This window comes from Hoplias malabaricus, chromosome 8 (assembly GCF_029633855.1).
Source record: "Hoplias malabaricus isolate fHopMal1 chromosome 8, fHopMal1.hap1, whole genome shotgun sequence".
Lineage (NCBI taxonomy): Eukaryota > Metazoa > Chordata > Actinopteri > Characiformes > Erythrinidae > Hoplias > Hoplias malabaricus.
The window spans coordinates 31,517,464-31,540,430 of NC_089807.1; the positions used below are offsets into that span (position 1 = coordinate 31,517,464).

Consider the following 22,967-nt stretch of genomic DNA (forward strand, 5'->3'; position numbering starts at 1 on the left):
GTATCCATCCATACTGTATGATATGATAACTGTTTTTCCTATATAAACAACTGTGCAGGAACAATCCAATCCAGTGTAGGCTGGATATCCTAAATGGCCAATAAATGATACAATAATATCACTTCATTTTCAGCGTGGAGAACGTGTGATGGAAGCTCTGTGACTGGATTGGGACAGGTATCTCATCAGAGATATCCGTATATGTGTGGACAAGGCCTAAAGCATCCACAGCAAAAACAGTCCAGCCCACCCCCAACCCCCTCACCCCCCAGCAGAAACACATTGAACCAGGCCTGTATGTCAGGGCTACTATAGTGGGCTTGGAAAAGTTGGGAGCAACCGGCTCGATCTTGGCTAAATAAAGGCTGCTTATTGGACAGTAGCTAAACCCTGCTTCGGCTCATCTCATTGGACACGCCGCTCTTGGCATGGGGACGCATTTTTTGTCATTGCTCAACTTAACACTGCGCCTCTGGGAGCAGCCTGTGTTAAACTGGCGGAATGCTGTTTGTAACATGATATTCATAATCGGCTTTTCTCAAGTGCCTTAATGAAGCCATAGAGCTTGTGTGGAGAGGGAAGGACAGGGCCTTTGAGAGGGAGCAAGAGAAAGCGAGAGGAAAAGGAGAGAGAGAGCAAGAGAGAGAGAGAGAGAGAGAGAGACAGAGAAAGAAAAAGAGAGCGCTTTCTTATAATTCACATAAAGCCGGCAGAGCACTTAACAGCCCAATCATTTATGCACACATTTCTTAAAAGGATTTTTTTAGCTGCGAGAGAGGACTTTTATGACACTAAATGGATTAAGTGGAAAAGGCTGGCAGTGTTATTGTTTTTGTTCTTATTTTGTTGCCCTTTTTACTTTCCCACTGTAATAGATGAGGATGAGGGCGGTGGCAGTAACTTTGGAGTTATACAAAGCGCTATACTATAATAGGGGACTGTTTGAGGAGGGACTGAGGGGTGGTTGGGCTTAGGAAAGAATGGGTGTGGACATTCAAATATGCAGATATACAGACCAGCCATAACATTATGACAGCCTCCTTGTTTCTACATTTGTTGCCCATTCTCTCAGCTCCACTGACCAAACAGGAGCACACTGTAGTTCTACAATTACAGACTGTAGTCCATCTGTTGCTTAGCATACATTAAGTGCCACCTTTCACCCTGTTCTTTCATTGGTCAGGACCCCCACAGCACAGGTATTATTTGGCTAATTCTCAGTGGTGATTTATTAGAGTTTGTTGTGCTGGTACATGTGGGTCAGAAAAGGTAGTAATACAGCAGTTTTTAATCACTGGGCCCACTCATCGTCCACTCAATTAGGCACACCTATGTTGTTGGTCCACCTTGAAGATGTAAAGTCAGAGAGAGTAGCTCATCTGTTGCTGCACGCACACTATCCCTTCATCAGTGGTCACTGGATGCTGCCCACAGGACACTCTTATGTTGCATATTTTTGGGTGGTGGACTATATTCAGTCCAGCAATGACAATGGAGGATTGAAAAACTTACAGCATCACTGCTGTGTCTGATCCACTTTTACCAGCACAACACAGACTAACACACCACCACCACGTTACTGTCACCGCAGGACTGAGAATGATCCAGCACCCAGAACATACCCACTCTGTGCGGGTCCTGACAACTGAAAAACAGGGTGAAAGAGGCAAACCAAATGCAGAGCAACAGATGTACTACAATCTGTAATCGTTGAAATGCAACGTGATCGTATATGGGCAATGGAGCTGAGAAAATGTAATGCAGAAACAAGGGGGTGGTCATAATGTTAAGGCTGATTGGTGTATATCTGAACTAAAATTTATTATAATGTTCCCTAACTATGTATTCAAATACTGCATATTTAATTTGGTTTAATACTAAACAATTGGTTATCGAATTGCATTGAGCATGTAATTCGATACTGCACCTGCAGTGTTGTGCAAAAGTCATAGACCAATATCTAATATATTAAATAATTTACTCTCCAGTCAGTTATTCATCCAGTCTTGCTTCAGATATAAAGAAATCAACAGGACCGTCTGTCCATCCTACCAATCTCAAGGAGCATTTCCAAGTGAAGGACAGAAAAGAAGAGTATATGTAATCAAACAATAAAAATGCTGGTGCACGGTTAATGTACTGTCCACCCAGGAGCCCAGACCTCAGCGTCATTAAATGTGTTTGAATTTAGCTAGCTTGAATCTTCGGGACCAGGAAATATAACCAACTTCAAAAAAAAACTTTGGAGAGATTGAAAAATATACTCTAAACTACCTTTGAATCACCTTTGAATATGTCCAAAAAAGGACTGGAAAATGCCAAACAATGTAGTTGTTAAGGCTTCTGTGTCATATTCTGTTTTATTTCTTGTGGTTAATGGCCGTTTGACTAGAACTTAAATTAAGGAACCGGGGTCTTTGACTTTTGCACGTGACTATGCTAGAAAATCTTTAGGAAACTTCTACATCTTCATTTCTATTACACCTCACACTGACATATTTCTGGGATTTCCAAACAAAATCCTTTTAAAAAATGTGTATATTTAAACAGTTCTAAGAGTAAAAGCTGCTAAAATGCTCATCCCTAGCTGAGGGTCTAAAGGGAGTGGTGCAGGATGAGGGCGGGTGCTGTGCTGTGTTTGAGGAGCAGCGGTGGACACTTGCAGGTGCAGCCGTGCTTACCTAACACTCCGCTGGAGTCGATGGGGTACTCCAGGATGGACGTGGCAGGTGCCAGGGTGTAGGGGTACTCATAGGGTGTGGCGTAGATCAGACCGGCCGATTCCGGGCCGGGTGGCACCAATGTGGCAGCGGTGGCTGGGTGGGCTGAGCCGTTGGGCATGACGGTCTGTATCTGGCGGATGAGGGGCATGATGGTGGGGCCGGCGGGGGTGGGGGTCCGCAGAGCGGCTGGCGGCAGGACGGGGGCGGGGCCAGCGATGATGCGTGGAGCCTGGGCACTCGCTGCAAGAGAGAAGGCAAGGGCAGCTGCGGTGAGCAGAGGAACGTAGAGGGGTGAGGAAAGAAGGGAGAAGGAAGAGGAGGAATAAAGAGGGGCAGGGGGGGAGACAAAATCAGAGTTAGTCTCATGCATGAGCTGTACATGGCACATAAAGCATGTCAGCAAAGACAAGAGCAGCCAGACATTAGTTAGTTAGGGAGAGAGGGGGGCCCAATCCAGCAGTACTTATACCACTGCTAATATAAAACTCCACAGGGAGGCACTTCGTCAACAAGCAGTGAAGCAAAGAGGGGAATAGCGCAATGTTCTGTGACATGAAACGAGGCTTTTTTCTCCTCCTCTTTTCTGACTGTTTGCAAGCTTTCGCAGGCTCACAGCTTACGGTGGCAATTTAGAATCAAAGCACTGAGTGCTCTTATCTGCAAATCAGGGTTACCGGAGAGTGCAGGGCGGAGCATTAAGAAAAGTTGGGATCGTGCAACCCTTTTAACCATGCCAGCAATGGTGGTGCAAACAAACCTTTGTCAAGAAGGGGCACTTACGTGATTTAATGTTGGCGTCCCTGTAGGTGCCGTTTAAAATGGCCAGTTCCATCAGCTGCATCTTCTTTAGACTGTCCTCTCCTTCAGCCTGGTAAAAACACAGAACGTGAGTAATCAGCAAGTGCACTGCACCTCTTTATGCGCACATCTCTCAAAGCTGCAGTAGAAAATTACTGTGAAGGCGAAAATCACCATACATTTCTGCACTTTATAAGACAGGATCAACAGGAAATGCTCCATCAATCTTTTTGCACTACCTCACTTATTCAGATTCGAAGGAAACGCCGGCTGAAATCTAATCACAGCGCGATCTCTTATATTTACGTCGGCTCTAATCTGAGTGGCTGGCACTGGGAGGAAAAATAACAAAGCTTTGTTTCACTCCCCACCCCAACCCACAAACCCCCCTCCCACATCACAGCTCTGTTTGATCACTCACAGGCCTGCAGCAGCAATTAACTTGCCAAGTGAAACGCTATCAAGACTTCACTCCGTCCCCCTCTTCTGATTTGTCTGAGGGTTCTGGGGACAAGGCGGGGAAGGGGATGCGTGTTTTGAGGCCTGTCGCCGCACGCCCGTCCCAGGGCCCCGATGTCCCTCCCAACCCCCCCAACTCTGCAGAGATGCTGGAACACCGAATACTCCCCTGCTCCGGCTGCGTCTAAATATCAATACTTTATTAAGTCAAGAGGCTGGTGATGAATCGCGTGGGAGGGAGGCAGGAGAGCTGTTATAAATCACTCTCTGTCTTTATGTAATCAGCCAAATGTGCTCTGTCCTTGAAAAGCAGACGCTCCAAAGGGCCTTTGGGGGGCTCTGCGACTTCAGGCCACTCTGATTTGCAAACATACAAAGGCCCTGAGTATGAGGTGAGAAAGTTTGAACGCTCTTTAGAGGCAGTGGCCTATATAAGTAAGCGAGAAATACAAGCAGCAAAGTGTATGAAATTGCCAGGATAGGATTTGAATACATTTGTTGGACTCGTTCTTCTCTGTTTGCAGAATAATTCATAACGATGCTGGCATGCATAAAATAGCGACAAAAGGAGAAATCGTGTCTAATTTTAAGGCTAAGGAAGCAGTGTATTATAATTTGAGGACTTATGAGATGATACAGTGCTGTGTTAGTTATCAGCCAGTGAGAGGTGCTGTGTTGTCATTCTAGCTTTCCGACAAAGACTGCCAATACAACTACACACCACAATGAATTGTAACGGCAACCTCAACAGCAAATCCCTCCCTCTCTCTCTCTTTCTCTCAGTGCATTACTCTCCACACAGGAACCTGAGCTCCTCACCAAATCCAGCCAGAGTTAGAGAGAGCTGTGGAGCAAATCCAGCTGATTCACGCTCTGATTTATACCCACCCCCCCCTTCCTTACCTCTCAGCTCTATTCTACAAATCAAAAGCTGTTTTCTTCATCCTCTGTAGTTGTGCTTCTGTCTTATCTCTCTCTGTTCATCTCTCCACAGCTGAACGTGAGTGATTTCACTGTGCTCAGTCCCCCCCCACCCCCCTGCACACCTCAGTAATCTATTACAGGTCTGCTGACTATCTCACTCACACTGGCCCCCTACCCCATGCCTCACTGTCCCCACTATTCCATGAGCCTATCTCACCCCATAATTCTCCCTTTCTTCTCCTTCTTTCACAGTTATCATTCCATCATCCTTGTCCTCTCTTTCATTCGCTTGCTCGCTCTCTCTGTGACAAACTTGCCCAAAGCATCCAGACAAAAGCCGAGCAAAGCCGAGTTCTCCGCTCTCCAGCTTTTTCAGTGATTACGCGAGTGTGTGTGGTGCAGGAGTTTGTCGCCGCTCCCAGCAAACATCAATACGGCTGATCTCAGTTTAATATAAAGGATGCTCTAGGATGGTGAAGCTACTAAATCTCGTTCGCCGTCTTCCGCCCAAGGCTTTGGCTGATTGTCTTTTTCTTATGCGGAACCCTGCTGTATTCAAAAGCACAAGACAAAGAACCCCAGCTGCACATCAACACTCCCTCTGAAAGCACCCAGCAAGACAACACAAAAACAGCTACATAATTAAGTACTTTCCAGAAAGTTCAGTCTCAAATCTGGCCAAAATTATCACGACAAATTGAAGAGAGCCATTTTGGATTCCTAGGATAGATTTGAGATTTGCAAGCAGTTGGAGTGATGATGGAGTGAGATTTGCAGGTAGCTAGAATCAGACTGGACTGAGATATTCAGGTTGCAGACGTGAGACCAGAGCGAGATATTTCTGTTGCTGGACTGAGATCTGTAGGGGGGGCTTGAATGAGACCAGCATGAACTTTTCAAGGTGTTGGCGTGAGATTGGCAGGGGTCTGAAGTGAGACTGGATGGAGATTTTCAGTGGTCTGGACTGAAAATTTCAAAATTTTCAAATCACTCTGGAGGCATTTACAGATTTGCAAAGTATTTTTTTCGGTTAAATAAATGCACCTGTCATAAGATGAAGCTGTCCATGGTGCCCAACTCCAAATTCACATAAATATGCCAGGCTGAGAGCACACGTAACAGCTGATGAGCCTCTAACAATGCTCTGAAGTAATGGAGATTTATAGGTATTGTGGTGTGGGCTCTATCCCCTGGCCCAGGCAGAGAGAGGGCGGGAGAAACTCGGTAAAGAGAAAAGAGCGAGCCGGAGCGGAGACAGTGGAGCAAAAAACGCAGGTCAGCCGCAGTGGAATGCTTTTTATGTCGGCCTGCATAAAGAGGAATCACTCTGGACCTATTCAGGCTGGGATCATAATGACCTTTGGAGCACAATGCCTGCCTGCCTAACCCTCTCCATCACAGCCTGTCAGGCTCTCTGGGCCCACATCCCCCCACTCCCCCTTTTTTCCTTTCTTTTTCACTCTTACTCCTTCTTTTCTGAACTCTCCCTTGCTCTCACCCCCTCTTCACTATCTCTTATCCTCTCTCTCGACTAACTTGCAAATAACAGTGTTCTTATTTCCATGACATTGTGTGTGTTTTAACGGTGTCATTTTTGCTATTACCACTAAAAGGAACACTAGGCAGTAGTTTAAATTAACATTACAGTTTCAGAATCATTAAAATCACAGAACTGTAACAGGGAGAACATATCATCTGCCATTGCTACATATAAGTTCAGCCCTGCAGAAACTGCACTATGTCAACTGTGGTGGGAGTCCAGGGGGGTGCGGGGAACCACCCCATCACTCTTGCCTTCCCATCAATTAATTACACTCTGTAACTGTAGGGGGAGTCCAGAAGCAAAATCACCAAATGTTACCTCATGTTCCTTAAAACTAGGGCTGTCCCAAATACCATTTATATTCGATCAGGGGTTGGGATGCAGTTGGGATTGTATTATTGTCATTCAGAAAATCTGCACCCGATGCTTGCATTAAAATCCCAATCTCCAGGTTGTGCTGCATCTAATTTAAAATACAAGGCTAACAAAATGAGCTGTGGCACTACCATGTTTCACTGTAAGTATGTTGCTTTAAGCTTCATTTGTTTTATGATGACAAGCCTGAATATGTGTGGAGTGGAGCTATGCATTTCCCTATAGCCTACATAATATATATATTTAAAAACCGAATACCTGCCCAACAAATGAATATCTGAAAAGCAGAATATTCTGAGCCAGCCTCAATTTTGTCAATTTGTTTAGCTTTTCTGGCAAATTCATATATAGGTTTTTCATTAACTACTTGCAGATGCTCTGTCAGGCCACTTGCAGGATATCGAAAAGAATTATGGTGATGGACACACCTCACAGACCTTTCTAAAGCAGTTTGACTGGGTTAGGTACTGACTGTCTGAAGGAGCACTGAAGGGTTTAGGTGTGTTTATTATGTTGCCGAGTTCAATTATCAACAGTCATTCTCTGAAATCATACAGAGCTCCTTAACATTTCAGGGGACTGGGCCATTTTCATAAACACCTTAATCTTCTTTTTCTTCTAATACATTATTCGAAATGTACTTCAGTAAAACATTTACAGTCAAAATTCAACATGACATTTTTCAAAGGCTAGGTGACCACAGACCATTGACAGAGATTGTGAAATCTGTCTTGCTATCACACCATCATTCTTGTACTGTCCTCCCTTTTACTATCATCTTCACTGTAACTGTAAGCTGACCTCCAAGTAACTTTTGTGTTTTCTCTCTCTCTCTCTCTCTCTCTCTCTCTCTCTCTCTCTCTCTCAGAGCAAACCACTCTGGCGATTGCTTTCTTAACAGCACAAAATATGATCAGATTTGGTACTCGGTACTCCTCCAAGCTTGATCCTGTTATGCGAGTGATCTTATTAGTCATGCTCTTTCAAGGCCAATGACACAGGTTGCTTCTGTCAGACGAGGAAGTGATTTGATTGGCTGAGCTTGTGGACAGAAGGACAGAGGGGCGTGGTGATTGGCTGAAGGAGGACTGGAAGGACATGGTCTGTGTGAATGGAAACCGGACGCCACAGCTCTAAGAACGTCTCCCTCTCCCAGTGTGCACAGCTGCTCTCGGTGAATGCGAACACGTACACACACCCTTGGCTGAAAGCCACAGAGTCGCCTCATCCCCTCTCCAGCCCTTCCTGTCTCCTTTCGCCACACAGGAACTCAGAGCATTCTCCCAGAGCAGGATCTATTGCTCGCTGCTGTCTCTTAGATACAGATGGCCTGATACTTTTTCCCACTGATCTCAGTCATATCTTTTAATATGTGTATTTTTGGTGCTTAATACAGAAAGCTTAGTTTAGCTTTGTTCTGATTTGGAAAGATTATTTTAAAATAGGTTACATGTGTGACTTTTCTATTTCAAACTGTACATTTAGCACCGTCACATTTTAAAAATAGCTAATTTAATAATAAATAATAATAGCTAAATAATAGCTAGTTCCACTAGCCAGCTGCCAGAGTCTCTCACAATCACATAATGCTATGCTGAGAGAGGGAAGGCTCTAACTCTAAGTCATGTGAAGCTGCTACATCTTTTTTGGTCACTACATCATGCACCTGACAGCTCAACACACTCAGAGGAGAACACTAACTAACAATTCTTTTAAAACAGGTAACAAATGCCTACACTGGCATCTCAGTGAGATGTGCTTTAAAATCAGCCATATTTTGCTTTTAGAATGGACATTTAAAGCTCAAACCCTTCAAGCAAGCTACTATTCCACAGAAGTATATACAACAATCACATCACACAACGAAACTGATATTTTTGGGTGCATTTCTTACAGGATTATAATGGATTATTATCAGATTTATTCTTTTTATCCCCCCTCTAATAAGTGATCCCAGATTTTCCACTGCTATTGTCTAGTACAGATACTGACTGACAATGATACACTATTTCTAACCACTTTAAATAATTCCAAATCACAGATATTTAGGCTAGCTGACAACTTTTAAATAAAATAAAAAAGCTGAATATACTGGAAAAAAGCTTGCAACTAGGTCCATCTTATTATATCTGATACCTATTCTTCATTCAGAATTTGGGAGGCTGAGAGAGCTCAGACATCTGAGATGAGACTGTGCAGCAGACACAGAGAAAACCCAACTAATGTGGAACCCATTCTGGATGGTTTGAGGAATTGACCTAAAGTTTAGCACCACTGGCACTGTTCCAGGTTGAAAGCAGTTTTTTTTAACCTGAAAAGCAGTGAGATTCCACTGCAGCTGCAAAAAAGCTGAATTATATCCCACTGAGACACACAGCAGAGCTACACAGGCTGGAGAGCACACGCTGATTTCTGTCTCTCGCTATCTAAAGTCATAAACACATGCACACAAACAGAAACCCGCAGCTCACGCTACTCAATATTAGCCCACTGTTCATCTCAAGCTCTTCACAGACTTGTGGGAATAATTGCACCTTAATCCACTCTTAATGACAATCATACTTGCAGCACGTCACATAATTGGGAGGCTTAATGTGCTAACTGAAGAGGGGAAAACACACTCTGTGCTTCTTAGATTCCCTGGGGGGTGCTAGCACAGGAAAGGTGAGCGACTGGCTGTCACCAATATGCCCCACGATAATGAGCCACCTCTGATACACGTCTGATTGAAACGTTCTGTTAACGGTGAAGAAGCATCAAATGATTTATTTATTTGGAAAGGGGTGCTGTCTGAGCGACAATACAGAAACACAGAGAACACCAAGCTTTCTAAATAAAGATACACAAACACACACAGGTTATAAAAAGAGCAGGAAACAGCCTTTCCTGGATGCTTGGTACCAAATCTCAAGACCCAGGGTCAGCAAAGCATAGCAGACAGTGAGAGAGAGAGAGAGAGAGACAGAGAGAGAGAGCAGGCGAGAGATAAATGGGAGGGGGAGTGTTTACCTGATATAGTTAATTAGAGTGAGGTGTGTGTGGGAGGAGGATTACGTACACTGAATTTGCACGTTTGGGGAAAGAGTGTGTGAGCACGCATCAGCTTCAGATTTAACAGCAGCCCTCTATGTGTGTGTGTGTGTGTGTGTGTGTGTGCGTGTCTGTGGGTAAATAACAGGGAGATTCCAGAGGGCAGGTGACTGAGAGAGAAACTCAGAGCTCTCCCTGCATATCTACCACAGTAATCAGGAAGAGTGCAGCAGAGCCACTGTGCTGCTGTTAATTGGCTTTGAGAGAAGGACGAGGTGGAAGCGTCCCTTGTGTTGCAGCTCTGCGTGCGCGTGTGTGTGTGTGTGTGCTGCTAATGTACTGTGAATGCTAATGTAACATCCTTTTTTTTTTTTTTTTTTTTTTTTTTTTTTTTAAACAAAACCATGTCGGGTCTTGTCTGGCCGCATGGAGAAATGATGCAACACCAAATAGAAGCCAACACAAACGCTGTATTACAGTAATAAGGCTTAATACATAAGTGTTTTTTAATCTTCTTATGCTGAATCTGTAACAAACGGTTGATTACCGTGAACAGCAGTTTTGACCCATTTTCTTGTTTCTACCTCATGATAAAGGACACAGAAAAATGTAAGCACTTACTATTGTTGTTTTTTTCCCCACAGAACATAATTACAAGATGACTGATGAGTGTCCTGTGTTCCTATTCGTACATTTATTGACTGTGAGGCAGGTAAAAATATATAACACAGTAATCAGTCATGAGGGATCCTGCACTCTCAGAACAAAAACAGGTGCAGAAGAGGTACATAAAAATGCAAGTCTCAAAAACACAAAACATTGAAGTTGAATAAGTATTGAATACGTTCTGGGTGACTTCCTCTTTAAGCTAGAACCCTGGAACACATCTTGATGGACAGAGACTGAGCTGATTAACAGGAGTGGCTATATGACCGAAAATCAAAAGAAACCTCCTTAATACTATGTAGTTTGCCCTGGACATTATCATCAAATACAGCGTGTTTAAATGGCCTTTTTTGCATTTGATTGTTTTATTTTTGAAATAATCCATGACAAGAGGAGAAATATATAGTTATAAATATCAGAAAGATTAATCCCCATGTTTCACAGGAAGCTCAAGGCTCTTTGAGGAGGGGGCAGGCTCTCTCAGACTCCCCTTTAATTCAAACACTTGTTTTGAATCAGCAGGATCATCCATGTTCTCTCCTAAGTAAAGAGATATTTCTGTTTATGGTAATCAAGCATGTGCTATAGATGCTTCCTTTGTGCTACAGATGAATCCGTTTGCTCGTAGTCCGCTCTGAGTCATATCCCACAGGAGTACATCCAATTAAATGAAAGCAAACCCATGTAATCAAAGGGCCCTATATAAACCAAAGATACTCCCAGACACTAAACCTTGAGGGACATGATATATTTCAGAGCTGTTATTTCCCCGATAAACTCAATAGCGGAAATTGCTCAGTGTATACAAGTGAATGTCAAAGAAAATGAATACTGTTATCATCTTAACAGCTCACCTATTTGATTCCCCAGCCCCCCCTCCCCAAACCTGATTTGTCACTCTAGTGGAAAGCCATGCTAAAGCAAACCACACAGAGTGCACAATTTGGGTCTTCTGCACTATCTGTGAGTGGAATCAAGGCCTTGGGGTGTAGGATACACAAAAAAAAAAAGAGTTAAAAAGAGTCTTTGATGGCGATTCTGATTCGCATGAGTTGCCTGCACTTGGAATAGACGCCTCATGCGTTTTGTGTTCCAAGCTGTTGTGCCTGCCAGATCTACACAGCAAGACACCAAGGATTTAGCATAGAGGATGTGAGACTGAGTACGCCCATGATTTTTTTCTTACACACACACACACACACACACGTTTGTGTAATGCACATACACAAACGAGCAGTACAAATATGCACACATATAATTGTAATGTAAATGCAGGTTGAGGCAATGACTGGCTGTCAAAGCGTAGGCACTCTACTGATTGGAATTAAAGAGCTGTAATTAGGAGGAGGAGGAAGTCTCATACATCAAACCAGCTTTGAACTGAGGAGACTACAGACGTGGTGGGAGAGAGATGGAGAGAGAACGAGAGCGACCATTTAAACAATGCTAACTGCTAACCATGCTGAGTGACAGCCAGGGAGACTCACTTTATCACTCCGGAAGGGATGCTGATTGTTTAGGGTGCGAGTGTATGCGCACACCCACACCCACACACACACACCCACACAAACACACACACATGCTGTGGTTCAAATAAAAGCTTAAACTCTCTCTTTTCTCCCTTTTACTCACAAATGGCTCTGTCCTCCCTTCATATAATAACATGCCATCATTCCCTCTCTCCTCATGAAAGGCAGCCTTGGGCACCAAAAACAGGGACAAGGAAAGTGCTGCTGCGACAAGTCTGCTGGACACAAAGTCCCAAACATTATAAAGGCAGGAAAAAGGGGAGGGGAAGAAAAAAACCAGAAAGAAGAAGAGAAATTGCCTGACATCACACAGACGGAATCCTCACATCTCTCCAGCAGGACTGGAAGCCAATGCCTGTCCCAGACGTTCTCAAACAGATCCCAGTCAAATCTGTCCTTTAAAAATGCATGGCTTCTTTTATAATTCATTTTCCGGCTGCATCCAAATTCCGACAAACTCCCTGCATAAGACGGAGCATCTCCCCTCGTCTGAAAGAAAAGCATTGTTAAGCAGCGGCGGTATCAATGGGTAATGATCTGTGGGAACAATGAGACAATAATGAGAAACCGCATGTATTTTGGAGTAGCGCTAACTAAGGACAAATGAGTTTCAGAAAAAGGGGTTGTGTTCTACATAGCAGGACAATTCTGGTAAATCCTATGTGACGGCTCCTGGAGGTGTCATGTTGCTGGAAGAAAAAAGGAGTCTTGTTGGATTTTTTTTTAACATTTAGACTATGGGCTGCTAGAGTGGATGAGCGTGTCGAAAGAAATCTTTGATGTGTCTTCACTTCGCGGCGCACTTTTGCCCCGACAGCTCTCGGGAGTCGGGATTGTAATTTTAATAGAAATGTCTGTAGGAATTGCCTTTTAAAAACACAGGCAAATTGAACCACAGGTGTCAGGCCTTGTAGCTGGATTTGTGAGGATTCCGGGCTGAAGCTGGGAGTGACTTTCTATCCTATAACATCAGCTTTACCGGCACGATGAAGACTCGATGAAATCCCATAATCTATCAGCACACGAATTGAAGAGTCAAAATAGCGCTTTACGTTTTGTGGCACTTTTAGACAGTCCTGAACCACCCCAGCTTCGCTGACTTCTCCGGAGAGAAAGCTGCAGAGCATTCAACACAGTCAAACGGTGTATTAAAGAGTCAGAACACAGTGTTTGAGAAACCCAAGCTCGCTGTCAGAGGGTACATGTTGAGAATGGGTGCCTTTACTTCCACTGCTGACATTTTGTTCCTGCACAGCCTGGGGGAGGCTCCTGAACCGGATCCGTTTCTGAGCCGCTGGAGTCGGCATCTTTACTATGTTCCTCCACTTACTCTGGGATTAATGTGTCATTCAGCAGAAGACAGAATTCGGAGATGGAGGGGAGAAAGAGAGAGAGAGAGAGAGAGAGAAAGAATGTATGAGGAAGGTATGTATGAGGAAGAAGAGAAAATATATGGCTATAAATTTCCATTATCAGAACAAATTGTGTATATTATATGTTTTGATGAGGTTAAACTACAAATATAATTACTGAATATAAATATGGGTCGACCACAACATTAAAACCACTGACAGGTGAAGTGAATAACACTGATCTTGTTACTGTGGCACCGGTCAAGGGGAGGGAAACACTTTAGGCAACAACAGTAAATTCTTGAAGTTGACAAGTAGGAAGCTGGAAATATGGACAAGGGGAAGGATCCATACGACTTCGACAAGGGCCGGATTATTATGGGAATATTGTTTGGTTCAGAGCATCTGTGGTGTTCAAAATGTGTGTTTCTGATACGCAGTGTATAGCACATACAAAACTGGACAATAGACGGCCAACTGAAGAACCTCCAGAAGGACCAATGCCAGCCAATGCTCACTAAGTATGAGGGGAGCAAAGGATAGCCCTTCAGGTCTAATGCTGTTGTATAAATTCCAGATATAGGCAACGTAAACGATTGTTGTTCATACTGAAGTTGAAGTTGAACTTGTCTGTAAGTTTTTATTTTGCAGAATTTCCTGTCTATGTATATTTTAATGCAGTTTAGTCTTCTCCCAAATTTGAAATCAGTTCCACATTAAAATAAATCAATATCTTCACATATTTTCATGATTTTCAATGTTTGGAGGTCTCTCCACTGTCTAAACAACTCCCAAAAAAACTCCAAAGCCTGAGCACATCAGACCGACCACCATTTTTTGTCCACCCTTAGGTGACAATGTAAGAGAGAGCATTATATGGTATTGAGCAGCGTAAGGCAAATAGGCTAAAGCAGGGGTCTTTCTGGTTGAAGGATTAAAGCCCCCTCTGTCTCATGGTCATATGACCTTATGGTTGAAAGATGAGGCCGGAGGCTCTCTGAAAAGGTCTCCAAGGCGATGCATTTTCCAATCTCACATGCTGCCGGATGTGCTTTTATTCCTCATGTGAAACCCCAACTGTACTCTCATGAGTTAATGTGTTAAGAGAGAGAGAGAGAGAGAGAGAGAGAGAGAGAGAGAGAGAGAGTAGGTGGGAGCTTTATGCCGCCCTGTTGGATCTGAAAGCTCTGTTCTGGATTTCCACACTCCAGTTGTAAACAAAGGACCTTTTGATGCTCCCTCAGCCTCAAAGACCTGGATGACTACTCAATCATGTGACCAGAGTGAAGAAGTCCCCACTGTTCACACATCCACCACAGCCACACACACACACACACACACACACACACATAGCGATAGAGCCTGGTCTTGAGTCCATCTCCCCCCTGCTATAAAAACATATATTGGAATATTTATGTAATATTCAGCATTGCAAAGAAAGAAAAGCACTAGACTTATGTCTTTCAGAGAAATTTTTCTGACAGCAAACAGATGGAATTTTTTCAGCTTAATCAAAAACCTGGATTGGGGACACTCTCTCTCTCTCTCTCTCTCTCTCTCTCTCTAGATAGACAGATAGACAGATAGATAGTAAGTAAAGTAAATATTGTTGAAAATGACTCCATTTCTAAAAAATTTCAAAAGAATGCAAAAAATCCCAGAACCTTTTACACACAGCCTGACACACACACACACACACCCCTAAACAATTAGAGGGAGGGAAGGAATGAAATGCTCACTCCCACACCCAACCCAATTCCCACACAGAGTAAGGGGTGTAGTAAGGGAGGGAGGACAGGAAAAGACAGAGAGAGAGAGAGAGAGAGAGAGAGAGAGAGAGAGAGAGAGAGACTCCCTGCCTGGGCTGAGCCACTCAGAGAAGCAGCGAGCGGCACAAAAACATGTCATGCAAGAGGGAACCTATTGTGCAGCGCGGTGAACAGATGGGAACTCCCACAAACCACTGCGTCTTTTATTCCACCATTCAACTGCACTCATAAACACACACACAAACACTCACAGAAACACACAGTCACAAACAGCAGCAGCCCATGGGGATTCTTCTGCTTTTGTGTCCACTTGAGGTCTAAACAAGTGTGAGTGTTAAATATTGTTTAGGTTATTGTGCATGGGGCTGATTTTGGGATGGGAATCCATCCAAACTGAACATACAGAGCTCCCCACCCTGAATAGCTAGCAGCTCTGAGCCCAGAGAGTTAGGACATTCATGTTTGTGACTAGTACAAGTTACATATATAATCTAAGACAACATAGTGGCTCAGGATGAGCCCAAGTGAGTGATTTAAGGTGAGAAATATTTTTACCCTAAAACATGAACCATCAAGACAGAGATCTTAGGAGAAACAAAACAAAACAAAAAAACAACAACACAAAACCAAAAACCTGAACGGATCAATAAAACTTGTAGTGTATTTAAAAAAAATCCTCAAAGCTATCAGCTAACGTAAAAAGATCCGAATCACTACAAAACCCGACTTAAAACAAGTCATATCTAGAAATGTGTAGAGTCATATGACAATTTCAGACTAAAATATTGGAAATATTGACCCTATTAAGATATCCTTAGCCAAAATATAATTTGTTGCACCATGTATCTTTAAAGCCTCAATTTCTCGTATGAGTACATTATGCAAACGAATGAAACTAAATGCTAAGTAAATCCTGGTTGTTAATTACACTCTAAAACCACTCTAAACTATTGATTATACCATAGTTTTTTTGTTTACTCAGTGTAGAGGCAGAGTATTGTTGGAACGAAGCCTGAGGCTGACGCAATGGCCAGATTGAGAACACAGGGAGCAACCTCCACTGCTTCCCTGGAGGCCACAGGCTCCGCCAGATAACTGCTGAGTATAGAGCGTATGAGCCGAAGGAGCCGGGTCTGTGCGAGTGACAGGCTGAACTGGAGGGAGGATCTGTTTATCCTCGCTGTTTATCCAGCCTCTCCATCCACACGGCTGGACAGAATGTGCTGGTGTGCTTGTGCTGTATTCATGTGTATAACCACCTGCCCAAACCTCCACTTCAAATTCCACTTTATCTCCAGCTCTGACAATTAAAGTTGTCTTTATCTGTCCTGACTGTGGCTGGAAGCCACTGTGGGGAAGCTGACGGACAGGACTTTAATTAAAGTGGCCCCTTCAGGAACAGACGTTTAGGCCCAGCTTTGGCAAGGATGGCTAACACCCTTCAGCCATCAACAAGAGCTTCACTTTATGGAGGTGGAGAAATGGACTACTGGCTTAGGTTCTCAATCTTAATAGGTTTTGTTTTCTAGAAAATTGATTCTTAAATTTGGATGCTCAAATCAGGAGCTTCCTGTCAGACGGCTAGACTGCAGAGAGGAGCACACATGCCAAAAGAAGTAGTCCTGACTTGGGGCATTTCTGCTTGAGGATATGAGGAACTTTGTGAAGAAAGTGCATCAAAAAAGAAAAGTAGAAAAGCTAAGCTAAGAGCTAAAAGCTATATTACCTTGCACATTTTCCGACTTCAAAGTATTGCAGTTGCACGCAGTAGGACGCAGGCTGAATGTCGCTGACACAAGGCAGAGGCAGAGTTCTAACTCCTGTGGCAGTGTGTCATTGAGTGTGTGTGTTGTGCTGGGGGTGTGCCTGTGTGAACTGCTGCCTCTGTCAGCACAATCAGGTGCGATTGTCTGCAGAAAGGCAGTTTTTTTTTATTTGTGCCACAAAGCCATTGATGATAATTGCTTGTGACTGTGTTACTAGCATCCCGCTGGTCACTGAGCTCCAGCCAGTGCTAAGCCTGACACTGCTGAGAATGCTGATTATGAGCCACAAGGACGGCGATGATGATGGTAATAATGATGGTTTGACTGAATTACAAGATCTTCAGCCCTGATTGGGGCTGTGTACTGCCTGGAACTCAACACTGAACTCAATCAGACAGGATCTAGCTGCATTTGACTGGGTCTGAACACGTTTAGACATTTTCTTTTTATTTTAGATCTCAGATTCTGATCAAATTTCACATGCAAGATTCAGATTGCTACACACAAATATTTAACCATCTCAGCTTATAAACAGGTTAGATTTTCAGTTTTTCAGTGTGCTTATCTGATGACATACTTCCTCCCCATAATACCCCACTGTGTATTTTCTAAACCCCGCTAACCTAACATCGACAGCTCAACATGTATGGAGAACCGACACTCAGGGTTCTAGTAACATAATGTAGCTGGTGACGTTGCAAACCAGTCTTTATAGGAACACAAAGTAAGATATTTTGGGTTCCCCTAGAGTAATTAATTTAAAAGAACTTTACCTAAATCAATGGAGAGGGAGAGGGGTGGTTTCCTGCCCTCCTCCAAAAGTTACACTGTGCATTTTCTACAGTGCTAAACCCACAGTAGTGATGTCACAGGCTCTGTTCTGACTATTACTGGTCTGTAAAACATGTCAGTAAAGGGTGTCAATCTTCCGTTCTTGTCGAACCATCCAGCTCTTGCTGAATTTTTTTTGTTGGCCACCAATTCAAGGAGTGTATATACACCTCTCCAAAAGACCATAATGCAATTTTATGTGCTGCCATTCAGTTGCGATCACTACTGTAACCTGAAGATTGTACAAACTGCTAATTTCTTCTGGAGGTCTCCATTTCGACAGGTAGAGTGACAAGTCTTTTTGACCAATCAGCGCTCTGCAAGGCTTATACATCCTGTTGTAGTCCCTACTGAGCTCATTTGGAACCATGAGGGTTCAGGTACTAAAAAAAATACCTAGTTTCATCCAAGTATAACAATGTTACATTTTTACCAACATTTAACATTTAACAAATATTCATAACCTTAGATTCAAAATTTCAGGTCGAGTCATGGCTGTATTCCTAGAGGGCAGGCCTCTTTACAGGACATGAGTGCAACTCTAAAGGCTGCCACTCTACCACAAAGCACACCAAGTCCAGGTGTGATGGGAACTCTGCTAATGCATGTCATTAAAGTTGCTGCATTTCCCACAAACCCCTTGGACGCTGGGCCACACCACCCACCCGCCTTCCCGCAAGGGAGCAAGGCTGGCAGTTCACATGCCATGGGGCACCTTCAATCTGTATGTAAATGTGGTGGGGATTAGACGCACTCTCAATGAGTTGGAGCAGAACACTGGCGGCTCTGATCTTAGGACAAACACACAGCAGAAAGAAAAACAGACTCTCTCCATCTCTTTTTCTGAGAAAAGCCTATGGAGGCAAACATGGGCACATTAATGGCTTTTACACAGGGACACAGGAGTGTGCTCTTCACTGAAAACCTGTGCTGCAGAGCAACAGTGGGTTAATGAAGCAACAGGGACCTCTCTCTCTCTCACTGCCTGGGAGAGTCCACAGGTAAGTGTTACTGGACATGAGGTGAGAGTTCATGGTAATGTCACAGGTGTGACAGAAATGCGACAGGAATGGAAAAACAGCAAAAGCACCACTGACAGACATGGACAGCTCTCAACAATGCTCTCTATAATTCAAGCATGACTGGCCATGACTTCCAGGAGTAACATCTGGGTAATATCATGCTGGGTAATATATCTGGGTTAGTATACTAGAGTGATATCAAAAATCAAATCATATTATTGAATTGTTGTTCTAGTTTCTCACAGATCAGTAAAAACTGTAGTGAACTCTTTGGTTCTGTTTGGAGTGATTCTAAGAAGAGGAAAGAGAACTTAACAGATCTGCCAAAACAACCCAGGGCAGGTTTGATTGTTCATTTACTTACAAAATTACATTTTTGTCCTTTGTCAATATCCTTTTCTAAATAACGGTTTCTTGACAGCTACACGTCATTCCATCTAACACAACAGCACACTATAACAATGAATATTTAGTTTTATTTATTTACCACTGGTGCTAGAGTTAGGCTGGACAATAATTCAAAATTAATATACATCACGATATTAAATGTTTCAATAACAATGATTTTTAAACATTTTCAATATTGCAATATGCATTATTTACAGCATCTGATTATTTACACACTGACGTTCATTTCAGGACAATGTCGTCAAAAGTTTTTCAGTGTTTTTTATACGGTTCATTTCGAAATCAGAATTATATTGTATTATAAGAGGTTACAGATAATGAATGAATGAATGAATTACTTGTATATTGTATATTACTGGCCTCTCCTCCTGGATTTGGCTCAAATTATCTGGCTACTTGTGAAATCCAGCTTTTCCTAATATAGATGTAAACACCTAATCTAAAATAACTAAAAAAAAGGGATATATTATTATTTTTAAACATATTTTACGATTATTGATGTCCTATTTGAAATATGCTATAAACAGGGAAAGCATGAAGTGAACCGTTCAGAGCACTTATATGGTTAATTTCAGCCCCTACTCTCTTACTCTCACACACAGCCACACACACACACAGCAATGTCACGTGCAATCACGGTTGTAGCTGGAGGTAATGAAAGTAGATATCCATGCTAATAGTGCTAATATACACAGTGCCTACTCCAGTTGCAGCCAGGATCTCTGGAGGCTGACCCTGCAGTCTTGTGTTCTTCATTAATGCCCAGTGGCTAATGAAATCAATGAGCTGGCCTCGCCGGTCATGCCCTAGCAGTTAGCAGAGTCCCTGCAGCTTTGAAATCGTCAATGGCAGTTCACATAATCCAATGACCGTGACCTCCATGAAGCGGCTTGTGTATCACATGACCTCCATCAAAGATATCATGTGACATAATACAAGGATTCTTGCGATTCACCCAACATGTGAATCTGGCCTGTGTTGTTAGGATCACTGCTTGCATTTTTAATGCAGGCTTCACTACTTCAGAGAAAGGTGAATTCTGATTCTACTTTTAAATTAAGTGAAATTGCTGCAGGAAGAGCAAAGCATTTTACACAATAGGGAAACATGTATTTAATGCAATCTATAGTATGTTTGAACAACATGATCCATCCTGAACATGATTCGTTTTACATTTCACATGCTAATGGCACAGAAATTGGAACACTAATGTAGCAACAGACTATGAACTTGGCCATCAGTTAACCAGCATAAATGACTATTAAAACACTAATGCTATGTCTTCTTGTCTGACAGAATGTTACACCACACCTGTATCATGGCATCTTTGGGATGCCCATCATTAGAAAGAAGAAGAAAAAAACAAATAAACCTTGGGAAATTGGGTATCTAAAATGAACCCTTAATATATGTGAGGAATGTAACAATTGTTGTTTTTGAAGACATTCCTGTAAACATGTATTTGAGCTCATATTCAGATACACCACTCCATTTCAAAGTGTGTAAAACTGTTTGGAAATAGCCCTAGTTACTTTGATTTAGGGATCTGAGGGCTTGATTTTACTGTACGTTACGCAATTCTCATAGCATCTCACCCCTCACAACCACCTACACACAGATTCAGGCCACACTGGAAGTAAACGAGCTCTGTGGTGACTGCACTGGGCTTCTTCTTTCACATACTTTCTTATTAACTCATCTGAAATAGACTTGAAGGGAAGAGCCTAAAAGAAGAGAGTGATCTAAAACAGATTATGAAATTGCAGCAGTCTTGAAATGGCGCTTCCTCTTCCTCAGGAGTGATGGGCGAAGATTTGGCTTCCGGCTCATCAAGTGACACCATGACGAATGGAAATGTAGGGGGAAATGTGAACTGGTTGAAAGGAGAGTGCAAATGAACACATAAGCACACCCTCACAAAGGTAGACACAGTTCAACCCAGCGATTTAAAAAAAGAAGTTGTCAAAGATTTGTATGCTGGGAGAAAGCTGACTTTGGGGATGATGTGCTACTTTGTTAAGGTTTACAGTGGACTGCCAGGCAGTGCAATCAGAGATAATAGGTTTGAAAGGGCAAACAATTTGTCTGCTGATTTTATGATGCTGCTGAGTGAAATGAATACTCTAATAAGCACCCAAAGCTATCTGAAATGGCTTGGAGAAATTGCAAGGTAAACCCATAGGTCAAAAATGTAGAAAGCACCCAAACGCACACATTCAGACATGAATGGACCTTTGCATGTCAAACTCTGGAAATATCACCAGCATAACAAATCTGTTCCACTTCTATCTCATCTATACATCCATTTTTCACATTATATAGTAGCATTATGAAAGGACATAATTCTTAGCACTCAAAGTCTCATGATGTACACTTCTCAGTCACTTTGACATGCATGACATCCATTTCTGTGGCTAAAAAAAAAAATAGCCATGCTGTGCACATTTTGGAAAAAGGGGAAGAGTCACGAGCTGAGGAAGTAAGTGATATGAGTTGTGGCCACTCACCGCAGGCACAAGTAGCTTATTAACCTCCTCCACTGCCCTCTTCAGCTTGATCTCAGCACGGTTCTGAGCATCTTCCACTGTGATCAGGACGTGCAGGTCCTCGTTCAGGTGTTCCCAATTCGGCTTGCCCCGGTTCTGCTCCTCCTGATTGAAAAAAGTAAAGACAATAAGAGGACTTAAAGAAGAGATACATAGGCAAAGATTGGATAGGTTGACTTTAATAGCAAAAATTTTAGGATCAAGTATCATATCAGTTAAAATAGCGCTACTGGTGCATCCTTAATTTTATTTTGATTATGATGTTTAAGAAAGCAATTAAACAATAATATTAACACAGTCTGTATTCATTTTATTTAGTTTTGAAAAATTCAATATATTTCAATACAAATTTAGAGTGTGTTTTAGACCATTATTATTCAAACCTTCCAAAATCAATGCAGTTGAATCGCCCCAAGGAACTGGAGTTGAGAAAATGAGCAAGAGGAATATCATTTACATTCACTAACATTGGCATGGAATATAAATGAGTTTAACAATCTTTCCTCATGCACACAACGCGAATGAGGAAAGGTGAGTATTTGGTAGTCAGTTCGGGCCAAAATGCAAGACTCAGAGCTGTTAAAGCGTGCAGTCCTTGCTTTCAAAACATAGACATTCACAATTCTACTTTGCCTGCAGCTCTCACTCTTCGACACCTATGTGGGACCAGAACAACAGTGTTTTTACTTCTCCAACAAAGAACAGAACCAAAAAGTCCAGAAGAGGAGAGGCAATGGAAATAAACACATTAATAAACATAGATACTGGAATTTTGATCTGCTGCCTGCTACCAAAGAAGCCATGCACTTGCCATGGAGTAATGTGCTGATTTATAAAAGAAAAATCATGGAGCTGCAAACAGAAGCTCCAGACAGGCAGTGGCAGGGGCTTTCTCAGCTACGGAGTAAGGCAAGAAAGCATCCACCTGTACACAAACTCATATCCACAACTCAACTGTTCACTGCTCTGAAACTTAGTTCCACACATTCATTTTAACTAGAGGGAAACTACAGCTCCACAGCTCTTCTGTTTGCCTCCATGCGGCTTTGTTTCTCTGCTTGCCTTTGCTTTTTTTTATATATATATATGATTTCCCAACGAAAAAGAGAAAACAAGATTTGATTTATGCAATAATCAGATATGCAAACAGTGCTCATTTTTCTCCTTGTGCTAGCAAATGGGAAATTGATGGCAATCAGGGCCACCGTCTGTGTTGTTGCATTTTT

General features: G+C 42.6%; 1 protein-coding gene across 5 annotated transcripts in view; it reads right to left on the reverse strand.

The window, feature by feature from the left end:
- LOC136705161 (KH domain-containing RNA-binding protein QKI) overlaps window positions 1–22,967 on the reverse strand; it is a 95,666-nt gene that overhangs the window by 9,258 nt on the left and 63,441 nt on the right. For 3 of the 5 annotated variants that reach the window (XM_066678443.1, XM_066678445.1, XM_066678442.1), the window contains exons 4-6: window positions 21,703–21,846; window positions 3,504–3,591; window positions 2,682–2,987 (exon numbers count right to left, since the gene is read on the reverse strand). In XM_066678443.1, coding sequence (XP_066534540.1) covers window positions 2,682–2,987; window positions 3,504–3,591; window positions 21,703–21,846 — 538 coding nt within the window. The remainder of the gene's footprint in view (window positions 1–2,681; window positions 2,988–3,503; window positions 3,592–21,702; window positions 21,847–22,967) is intronic. The other 2 variants (XM_066678446.1, XM_066678444.1) reach the window with 1 other exon arrangement.